The 12,078-nt window shown below is 37.3% G+C and overlaps 1 protein-coding gene across 1 annotated transcript in view; it reads left to right on the top strand.

Moving 5' to 3' along the window:
- Positions 1–12,078, top strand: part of MYO3B (myosin IIIB) — a 250,167-nt gene that overhangs the window by 187,394 nt on the left and 50,695 nt on the right. The window contains exons 36-38 of the mRNA XM_084524490.1: positions 5,997–6,103; positions 6,478–6,524; positions 7,837–8,000. Of these exons, the coding sequence (XP_084380616.1) occupies positions 5,997–6,103; positions 6,478–6,524; positions 7,837–7,972 (290 nt within the window). The 3' untranslated portion in view covers positions 7,973–8,000. The remainder of the gene's footprint in view (positions 1–5,996; positions 6,104–6,477; positions 6,525–7,836; positions 8,001–12,078) is intronic.

Here is a 12,078-nt window from a genome sequence, read left to right as displayed (position 1 = left end):
TTCTTCTTGCTGTAGTGTTCTCTTTCCCCTTTCACTGACCTCAGAAGGAAAACCACAAAGATATCAGAGACATAGTTGCTTAAGTCACCAAGTAGTCCTACTTTTTATTCTCTCCTACCCCATATTGTTGTCTGTTGGGTTTCTCCTGTATTGAGATTAAAGTCTGCCAGAGGCAGTGCTTATTTTCCATGAGCCTCCAGCACCTTTTTGGTGTGGGAACTACCGTAATATTTAATATAGCGTATATTTAATACTTATAGTGTACAGCATAGACCTGATAACTGCGTTAGTCCCAAGAGTGAAGCTACGAGATAATTCTACAGCGCTTGGTCTGGGAAGACTGTTGCAGCCGTTATCCTGCCCTTGTTTCTGACACACTTGTAACAGGTAGCATTTAACAGGCAGAGTACAAATACCCTGTGATGTGGGTCTGGTGTCTCCTAGTGCATGCTTATAGTACAGTCAGGCTGGCTGCAGTTCAGTACAGGGGTGTGCAAGAAAGTGCTACATTGGCTGGTTTTAGTATGGCAGGCAGGCAGGTGCAGGAGGAGCTCAGTGGGGGCTAACTGTCTGAGTATTCACTCTGCTTCCTGGGCAAGTTTTTCATTTTCCTCCCCTGTTGCACTTATGGTATGATGCAAATTTGTGGAAGTGGTGGAGAATCATGGGGATGAGAAAAGGAAGAAAACGTGTTTGTATGAATGCTCATGGCCAGACAGCAGTATGTGCCCTTTATAAATCTCTCTTCTTTAAAAATCAAGCTGAAGTAATTAAGATCACAAAGCCCAGTTCACTTACAGCATTTTTTACTGCATAAATGACGTTCAGTCACTCCCATTTAACACTGATATGAGGGGAGCCAGAATCACTAGCCCCTCGAGTCCTCTGCTTGAATAGACTTGTATGGCACAGAAGAAAATATAACTGTTCCTTGAAATCAGCATGCTGCACATAATTACCCACTTAGCATCCAGTCCAGGAGGAGGATGCATATTATAATTGTCTGTGAGGTCATTTCTGTATTTGCCCAAGACTTCAAGAGAAAAAGTGAAGTTAACTTGCTGCCTTAAAAAATGATTCAAAACTGGAAAAGCTTGAAAACATCAAAATACATATAAATTATCAAAGGAGAACAAAGACAAGTTTTTTCCACAAAAGTCTTCTCCCCAGGCTATAACAATGCTTTACATAGGCATGATCAATATATCCAGGCTTGAGAACCAAAGTCTTTTGGAATAAATTAGACTGGCAGGAAAAGAAACAAACAAAGAACAAATTAACATGATTTTAAACATTGCTTAAATTTTCATGAATGTAGACCTTGAGATGTTATGATGAGATCCCATGAGCCTGTGCTAGTATTTGCTTATAATTAAGGGTTGCACTTTCATGTTTCATCTGATATTATAGATTGGAAATCAGACACATGCTTACTATTTTTCTTGGTCATACTGATTTATCTACTTTATTTGCTTTTGCTTACTCTTTTAATAAGAAGTATGGCCCCATTACTTTTCCTTTACCAGGCTGCCCTTTCTCCTCATAAAATGTATCTTCCTGCATCTGAGTAATTAGAGAAGGACTGCCTTTTCTGTAATGTTATGTTTGTATTCACCTGTAACAGAAAGATAAAAGACTAATCCCTTCCAAAGTTGCTTTGGATAAATGGCTTCAGAAGGAAAATGAGTACTCAGCTCCACTCTTCAATATGTGTGGTAGTGGATGGAGGCCCTTCACCAAGGGAGTCAGCAATGCAGCCTGCTTTGTATTACTGATGTGTTGGCAAAGATCCCTTCAGTGCATTCCTTGCTAAAAGTAAGACGTCATCCAGTTTAGTGCCCTCCCTGTGCTGCACCAACCTTAAATCAGTCTGACTCACATCAGTGGATTTTACAAGTTCCAAATGCAGTTGTAGCTGCCTCATCACCATTGTCTCTGCAAAATGTACCATATAGGAAAAATTAGCAGTGTTTGGCAAAGTTATCAGCATCGAGGGGGTTTTGGAATAAGAACTTAATCATGAATAGTTGAAGAAGATCCCAGCTTGATTGTGGAGAACACAATCTGGTGATTTGCATTTCCTCTGAAAAGCATGCCCAGTGTCGGTCTACAAGTTTTCAATATCAAGATGAGCAGGACAGACAGGACAACTAACATGAGATTTTTCTCTGAGTCATGCCCCTCATGGGAATTCATTAGAAAGAAACATTTTTTCAGATGCTGTTTTGTAAGTACTGGTCAGGGCCCAAATACTAGGTGAAAAAGTCTTTGTGTCATTGCTAAAGAACATTTTGAAGACTTTTGTTAAATCTTACTGTTCATCAGCTTGTGCAGCTCTGGAAAAAAAAAAAAAAAAAAAAAAAAAAAAAAAGCTGTTTGTTGAAAGGATGTATTTTTAAACAGAAAAGTCATGTAAATAAGATATGGCATAAAAAATGTGATAATCATCTCCAAATCAAGAGATGTCATGGAAAAAGGTGAAAAGCCCTCCACTGTCATTGTGTTTAATGCTTCAAAACTCCTCTTATCCTTCTTCTGAAACAACAAAATAGGACAGTTTTTAAATTGCTCACTGTAAGGTGGGTTTTCTAGATCTCAAATTGTTCTCAAAACATTCTGCAGTTTACAGCCCCCTCTTTAAAATAATTCTGCACCCAACAATAAAATGGTTTCCTTGTTTCTGCTGAGTAGCCTTCTGCTTTGCACCCAGTCTGCTTCATATCCTGAATATCCATGATGATTCCCAAGTAATTTTCTCATTATACAATCCCCATTCTGAAAAATGTAACTCAAATGTTTGATTTTACATTTAGTTGAAAACATGCGTCTTTGTAATCTGTCTGAGTACTGCAAGGTCCTGATATATTGACTTGGGCTCTTATGTACCAGAAAAACAAGAAGAATAACCAGTAGTCATAACAGAGAAGTAAATAGAAACCCAATCCATTTGTTTACTCACAAATACTTTGTACTCTCACAGATTTACCCATCTGCCAGTTTCTAATTCCTTTCTCTGTGAGCAACATCAATTTTATGGTAGCTTTAGGGAAACATCCACAAGAGCCTGCTCACCCATTTGTGTCTGCCTCTCTGGGTTCAAGTGAGGAAAGGAGGAGGATACCCAGAGCTTCAGTCTACCCTATGCTGGCTGGATCAGCTGATGTAATGCACTGGGCAGAAAGAATTTTACCTACTCTGTTTTATTTCTTCACTGCAGTAAAAGATTTATCAATAAAGAAGCTATAACATTAGGAATTTCTGCTTTCCTGGAAGAAAAGTTTTCTTTCAGACAAAGGGAGGCAAATATTTTACTTCAAAACTGGTGCGAAAGGACAGCCTGAAGGAAGCGCCTGTGTGCACTCTCTTATCTGGTCTCTAAATTTGTAGCAAGCCCAGGAGTGTGGGCATGCCAGAGGCTCTTGGCACAATTCGGGTGCAACACAAACAACACCCTGTTAATGATAGTGATGCTGCTGCTATTAGTATGAAAATAAGTGACTTTTTTCCTATTGGAGGCCTAAAGTTTGTCATCAAAGCTAAATATTTTAGAACACCATTTAAACTGCCTGTTCAACTGCTGAGTGTTGAGCACATGTTAATACAGTTTTCTCCAGATATGGTAGTTTATGATAAATGTTACCAGATTTTGTACTGTTCGTGTAGTATGCTACTAAACACTAAGACAAATGGGCCCACTGAATGGGTATTTCCTTTGGACACAAGCTGCAGACCACCCATGTAATACACAGAAATAATTAAGCGTCAGGATAAAAAGCTAGAACAAAATATTAGTGTCTCAGAATCCTAATGAATAAAAGACATTATAAAAATGAAGACTATGCACATAGATGTTTTGAAAAATAACATCAGGCCACAACAACATTTTGGGTAAAAGGAAGAAAGTACCTCATCATGTTATAGTGCTGTTTGAAAACTTCTAAATACTTGTGTGCTGTATACTTACTTTTGGCAAACTGCGAGGGCCTGAGTCTTTATTCATACTGGCCTCTTGGTAGACTGAAAAAAAACAAAACACAACTTTTGGAGCGTTATTCATGAATTACATTACTGTAAAAATAAACTGATACGGCCTTGCAACTGAAGACATCGCTTGCAAAAATTGCTGTCTTGATGAGACAGAAAGCTCTAAGATCAGTCTGAATAACTTTCAAAGCATGCATATATAGAATATACTGTAGTAACAGCAGGTCTTTAGCAAAATTTTCAGAAATTTCAGAGAGAAGAAAATTTCACCTATATCGTATCTAAATATTACAGAAAAATACTTTCCAAAGACACAGGCGGTATTTGGGCATCTAATTTCCCCAGACTCTCATGCAGTATTTTCCGGAACAGCTTCTGCCTTGTCTGGATTTATACAATACAGGTATGTAGCAAAGGTTCAGGCTCAGCTGCCAATCTCTTGAGCAAAAATATAAAGGTCTCCTGAATTTGAGAAGTATAAAGCATTGAAGATTTGGGCATCATATTTAGCAGCAACGCAATAATATTAGTTAAAGCTTATTTTGTATTACTAGAAAAATTTAACTTTTCTCTATAAAATAGATTTTAATTTTAGCTCTCCAGTCAGTATCCTGATGGCCATTTAACCTGTCATCCCTCCCAGGTGTTGTGAGGGAAGATGATGGTTGGCACAAAACAAGTGCTCCCCTCCATACAGGCACTGCAGTCCCTCACTGCGAAAAAACTACGTTGCAGATTTCACTGTGCAGAAAGTACAGTGAAAGAGGGAAAATCTCCTAGAACTGTCGGTCATTTGGCTGAAAAAGCCCAAGTTCAAGCATGTCCTCTACCTCACTGAGTAACTGCAGAAAAAGACAATAGTTACAGACTGTGAACCTGTGTGTATGATAACCCGCCTTTTTAACGTTACCTGTTTGTTAAGGCCAGATCTTAAAAATGAATTTGTTAGATTAGAGTCCTGCACCCACACAAGCCATATTGACTTCACTTATGAAGTGTGTAAAGGAACTCATGTGCTACTTGATCTTTGTGCTGTCCCTTTGGATCAGAGCAAGTTTCCCATGCAGTATGGAGTGCAAATGTGGTAAGATTTATATTTTTCCTTTGGTGCCACAAAAAATTCTTTTTGTTCATACTGTCATTTTTAACAGGGAAATGTCAGAAAAGTCAAAGACATTGGGAATATTATTGGAAAAATTAATGACCTTTCCTTACCCACCATACTGTCTTTTAGTAAATAGTGCTTCTGTTTTATCCTGAAAATAGTTGTTCTGATAATCCACAGGATGTGCCACAGAAAATGCCTGGTAAAACAAAGTACAGCACACCATAATGTCTTTCTTCTTTAACATGAAAAAAAAAAAAAAAAAAAAGACAAAATAAAAAGGCTGTTACTTCTTTTCAGAATCTTCCCCTTCTGAAATATTTCCTTCATCTTTAAACTCTGCTTTCCAGATGACTCCAAGCAACTCTTACTCTACAGTGCATCATGAATTATATTAAGAAAGCGTAATCCCAAACCAGTCTGATTTCTCTGATTAAACAGAAAGCCATGTCAAAAAGTAGTCTTTTTATATAATAAAAATGGTGATAATAGAGTAAGTCTCATCAGTCAAAGGGCTGTATTGCTGTCTATGATAGAAAAACATTTTTGCTGCTGCTGAATGATATATCCCTAGCTGGTCACAATATACCTAATTTCCTGCTCAGATAACAGAAGATGCTAAGATAAAGAGTGAAAGGAATAAGAAGCTGTGTGATACAGATATATGGAAGAATTAAAAAATGTTATAAAAGTAAAAGTGAAGTTATGCCTAAAAACTTGTGTTTGAACTAAGTTTCAAAACAGAAAACAAAGATCCCAAGTTTCTGTGTGCTTGCTTTGAATAGGACTTGCTAATAAATCCAGGACCAAATAGGACAGAAGAAAGGACTGTTTACAGACTAAAATACGCTGAGATGTTCACAGCACCTGGCACAGCTTAAAACTAAAATGTCTTGTCTTACTGTAGGTTCAGAAAACTGTCTTGAACAGAAGCTGAGAACACCTCGTCGACGATGTCAGCAGCCCAAAATGCTGAATAGCCCTGAGGACAACATGTACTATAACCAGTTAAATGTGAGTTCAAAGTGGCAATAAAGCTGTTTTACTGGCTTTGTTTCCAGTTAATAATTCTGTTATTAATACCTGTTTCAGCCCCTCCAGCCCCACCCCCACGTTCTTCTGCTCTCGTCTTGAACATGTGCTTATGCTCTTTATCTGTTGCTTTCATGTCAGGATGTCTGCCTTCACGGTGAATAATTGATGTGGTTTATCAAAGACGAGCAAGATGCATGCTTCATCAGGCTCACTTGAGCCCTTTGATCAAAAAAATTATGCTGTGACTTCTGATATTATCAGCATCTGCTTGCATTCAACACAAAATCACTTTGAATTAAAAATTAACGACTTGCTGCTTTGCTTTGACTGTGTGTTCTTGGCCCTCTCCACAGGGAACTCTAGAATATCAAGGGAGCAAGAGGAAGCCAAGAAAACTTGGGTAAATATCTATCTTCTTAGTTCTAAGCAACTGTAAACAGAAGAAGTCCTTTGTGATATTACAGAATATGCAAAACTTTCTAGAGAGGTTTCTAAAAATAAACAATTAACATATCTCTGTGCATTGACATTGGACATTTTCTACAGAAGCAAATGTAAAACTTGTGTGTACTGCTGTCTGCAGACACTAGAACTGATTCTAACAAAATATGTTCCCCAGCTTTCTCTGAGTACTACTATGACTACAAAAGAAAACCTTTATGTTTTTAAATGTATTTGGTACTAGTGAATGGTCCCAGATGAAAGGTGTTGAAACTGAAGTCCTCTAACCTATAATATGGACAGAAGCCCTACCAGCTTTGCAACACCACGCTCACAGTGGTATGCCTTCCTGGGGGAGCATATTTTAAGAGCTGACAGACATGCCACCCAGCCCAAGAGGGAGTTGCTGCTTCTCCATTGGACCGAGCCAGTTTTTCATTGTCACGTGAACAGTTACCTCCTGGCAATAGGTAGAAATCACTGAAAACAATTCATAAAAGCCAAGCTGGCCACTATAGAGTTCTGAAAACATTTCGCTGGCTGGTCACATGAACCAGAGAGAACCGGTGTATGCTGGGTCTTCAAAAAGCATCTACTCCAAAAGTTTACAAGAATTTTCTGTATCATTTTCTCATTTTTAAATTGGTCTTCTGAATATGAGCGTATGAATAGGAGGGTCAAGGTTAAAGCCCAAAATGTTACATGACTGAGCAAAATTTGATTTATTTGATTTCTCTCCCCTAGACTAAAAAGTCTGTTTTCCTGTTTAGGGAACAAAATCACTAACATGGGACTGCAGTGCTATTCAAACATCACAGGAAAATGAAGGCCCCTTGATGTCAGTAGGACTTTACCCCAAAACTGGTGATGTGATCTTTGGTTCATATGCACAGCAAACTGTCAGCTGAAATACATTACCAAAATCATACCATATATATGGAACATATATAGGCAAAAAAGCTACATTGCTCAAATGAAACGGCCATCGGAGGCAAACAGTTGATCTGTCATTCTATACACATAGAAGAAGGACTACATTGCCTTTCACTGATCCTTAGAACCATTCAGAATATAATCATAAGAAAGTAGTAGCGAAGTAAACGGCACATGTAAAAACTACATCTTTCTGATCAAATCATCTCAGACTTTTTTTTTCTTTTTTTTTTTTTTTAGCAGTGTTCATTCTCACATCCACAGAGAAGTTTCAATTTCTGAAGATATTGACAGAATTCATTTTTTAACTTAATAAATGTTGTTTGTTTTCTTTCAAGCCAAATCAAAGTGCTTGATGGAGAGGATGAGTATTACAAATCACTGTCAGCTGTTGAATCAATCCCTGAAGATGACAGCTGTCTCAGTTCCACATCTCCTTCTTCTCCAAGGGGAGTGTCTTTTGCTCAAAGCTGAGCTTCACTCACTTTTTTGACTAATACTGGTAAGAGTATTTTCATGCTGGTAATCTCTTCTAATTAACTTTGTGCATGATTATATAATATATTTAAAAATACAATTTCAGTTAGCAACTTCGTTTCACTAATTTATACATGGTTTTGCAGATATTAAATTGTATTTCCATAAATAATTCCAGTAAAGGGGAACAACACTACCTGTACAACACTACACGTTGCTGTTGTTAATCAACATGTTTCTTTAGCAGCAAGGTTACTTTGTGCAGTTCCAGCCCCTTCTTCCCTGCTCCCCCCAGCTGCTGTTTCCACCCTGTGCCATCCCTTCTGTTGTGCTGGCACAACTGCTGTGTGGAAAATAAGATCAAGGAACTGATCTGGATTAAAAGAATGCTGTACTAAAAACCATCTTTTGGGGTCATAGTGAAAATGTTCAATATTTCATTAGATTGATATTAAAGCACTGTATTTTGTAATTTTCTGTGCATTGTATGACTTTTAACACTATAAAAATGAACAGAGTAAAATCATTTAAAATAAAAAGTGTGTCTTAATTTACCTCATAAATATTTTTCATATGAAATATTACTTTACCATAAGTTTTACTTGAAAAATATTTCAATTGTAAGAAGCAAAACAATTTTAAAGCTAACATTAGTTGATTGCACAGACTGCTTTATATAGCCTTTGTGACTGAAACCATCGTTGGGACTGGATATTCTTGTTATCCATGCAAGTATCTCATTTCTTTCTTAACCTGGGCTTAATCCCTGGGCTTCAGTGATTCCTACTGCCTTCTTGTATGTAACACACAAAAACGTTATCTGTAAATTTTTCTACTCACTTTTCACTTTCTTTCCAAATCCTTAGTGAAACAATATGTAACTTTCTATGGAACACTGAGACACTTTGCTGGTACCTTTTTCTGTGACAAAAAAATGACTGCTTCATCTTAATCTTTACTTTTAGTTTCTGACCCACAGTTTTGATCTGTGATAATTCTTTGTTTCTTTTCCATACAATCTCGTGTCAAAAACTTTTGGAAATAAAGTCTTTGTATGTATACCACCTTATAACTTTGCTCAAAATGTTTTTTGATTTTGTTTTGATAAACAATGTTGACTAAATGTGACCGTGTTTCATATTGGTTTAATTATGACACTTATTTTTATCTCCCCTCCAGTGGATTTACCCTGATCCATGCTAACAAGCCTTCCTCCTTGTGGAGGTACAGTCCACGCTTGTTCTACAAGTTAAAGAATTTCTTGCTATCCAAATCCACTGACCTCATCTTTTCAGACACAGGACAAAGAAAGATGTCATTGGAAACAAGAGGCAAATTTAGTCAGAGCATCCCTAAGCCAGAAAAGGGTTTGAAAGTAGAAAAAGGAACAACATAGATAAGTCAGCAAAAGCTTTGTCTCTACTAATAAACACAGAAATGTTCTATTGTTCCAAGAGGAACAATCCTTCATTCGTTCTTCACTCAAAATGTAACAAAAGGTTGAAACTAAAAGTTAAAATCCTTCAAAAGATTGAAGTCCTTCAGTTCACTCTTCATTCTCCTCTGCTGTGCATCTGGGTGTGGGTTTTAGAGTCTTTAAAATTTAAGGACTCCTTAAACAATTGAGAATTTGTGAGTAGCTGCTGATGAATTAATGATATTAGAAGATGCAATACAAATATGAATGGCAATTTACACGTATGCATGCATGCAGATCAGTATCTTTACTTTTGGTGAAAATATAGCAAGAAAGAGTTATGATACTTCATAAAAAATAATGTGCAACTTTTCTTTCCTACGTAATGCATAAATTCTCCGGGTCTATTAATCTGCAACATATCTGGATGGAAAATGACATTATTTTGAAAAGATTCAAATGACTTACTATTATTCTTATACTGGCATAGATCATAGGGAGCTCTAGCAATACTGATACATTGTGGTTCCATCCCTCCTTTTTGAAAACTATTTGGGAAAATATATTTTTATTGTTTGTGCAATGCATATCCTTATTATGCATGGTTAGAGTTTATCAATTGTTTCAGTTAAATGGTAGTGAGGCTTCCAGTTAGGTAATACATCACTTGTCCAAAAACCAGAAGCTTACCTTACATTGAATACATTATGCTGAGTAGTTGTATTAATTTCATAAAGAAGCAATGGGAAGTGAAAAATAATATATAATTCAGTGAAGCACTTAAACCAAAACCTAAGTCCCACTGAAATCCATGAGTGATTAAGTGCTTTGCTGAATGGGGCCTGAGTTAACAAGAGCAGCTTCAGAACATTAAATAGTAAGCACAAGCTAAATGCAAATACTCCCTAGGTACATCCCTTAGGTCCTTCTTTTTCTTCTTCCTGATTGTTAAGATTGTACCAATCTCAGTCATCAGAAATGGACTTCAGAGAGATTTTGTGTCATATTTTAAGCACTCTTTGATCACCCAGAAAGGGTAACATTTAATGTTTTCCTTGTCACGTGAAGTGCCACTATCTGCATCTGCTATAATTTTTGAATTGGTTTGATGTCACTAATGTTTTTATACTGAAGTTGCTATCTGAAAACAACTGTGGAGTTGCACGTTTAATTCTTGTTGCTTCTTGGGCAAGAATTGTGCATCAGGACAGTCTGTCCATTGTTTTCTTCCATAGCTTACCTCCCTTTCTTCATTTGCTTCTTGATCAATTCAGTTTATGCTCACTAGGCCTGTGAGGTGGCCTTTTCTCATTCTTATTGTAGCACACATATCTCTTTAGATTAAAGGCTGTATCCTCATCTTGCTGTAGATCTGTGCAGTTGCATTAAAAATGGCAAAAGATTGATAGATGTGTTTGTTTGGGTTGATGAGTGCATGAATGGGAAGGTGGCTCAAGTGTTTTGAAGTGCTTCTTTCAAAATTCTGGTTTGCATTACAACTGTGTTGCTGAAGAGATAATTTCTTTAAGAACCGTCCTGAGCATCAAATCCTATAAGAATGGGGGAGTAACAACATGCTTAAAGTGTGGAGATGTTGTATCCAGTGTACCGAGAAGCCATCATCTCCTGCTGGCTGCCTGCCTGAGTTCTTCCTTTGTGTGACAGGGGAAGAAAGCATGCTTGCTGTCTGCTAGTCTGTGGCTGCTCTTACTGGAGGCACCATTGTCTGGCCACCAGTGTTGAATGATGGTTACAGCAATGATTGTATCTGGGTTCAGGAGACAATATTTGTCCCATAAAAGCAGGATTGTTTTATTTTGTAATACAGCCTGCTCAATAGCCTCTATAAGAACTGAGACCAAAGAGCTGCTACTTAGCATAGCAGCTTCTTTGCTCCAGCATTAAGGACTGGCTCTGTTTGGGAATTCAGTGGGAGCTGGATGGCACTGCTAGCTGTGCATGAATGTACCACGCAGAGCATGCTTAGGAAGGAGGAAGGGAGAGAGCCTCTGACTGAGGAGCAGAGGATGAACAGCAGTTTTTGTTTGCATAAAGTGATAAAAAGCCTTGCACTGTCTGTGAATGCAGTATAGAGGTGTGCTACTGGTGACTAGTTGGCAGAATAGATTTTCACAGTTAAAGGTGAAAAAAAAAAAAAAAAAGAAAAAAAAAAAGAGTTTTAAAAAGATAGTTCTGAAAATATATGAGATCAGATCTAAGGACAAACGCATGACATGTTGTGTCATAAGAAAGAGTGAAAAGGAGTGCAGGAGACATGACAGTCTGGTGTTCATGGTCAGTGGGAGTATATCAACATGAATTGTTTAGATTTTATCATTTGGTTTTGATACCATTTAAGTATTGTTCTCTTTTATTTCATTTCACATATGTTATCCTGAAATATTAATGTATTTTGCTTAGTAGTTCATAACACCCTGTTCTTAATATTTTATAAAAGTAAAGAGTTTAAATCCTGTTATGAAAAAGAACATTTTTAGGCTGTGTGCGCAATATATTTAACGCTTTTCAGCAGATAGGAGAGAAAAGAGTGAAGCTCAACAAGGGATTTCAGATTTTTTCTGCAGACTTTAATGGCACTAGAAACCAGTTCTTGCTGAGGACAATTTCAGCCTTTCAGTTATGGTAGCATGAAAACTTCTCTCTCTGCCAACCGTAAATTGGGCAG

The sequence above is a fragment of the Aythya ferina genome, assembly GCF_964211825.1.
Source record: "Aythya ferina genome assembly, chromosome: 6".
NCBI lineage: Eukaryota > Metazoa > Chordata > Aves > Anseriformes > Anatidae > Aythya > Aythya ferina.
The sequence above is the reverse complement of the archived record's forward strand: the minus strand, read 5'-3'. Positions and strand labels throughout refer to the sequence as shown.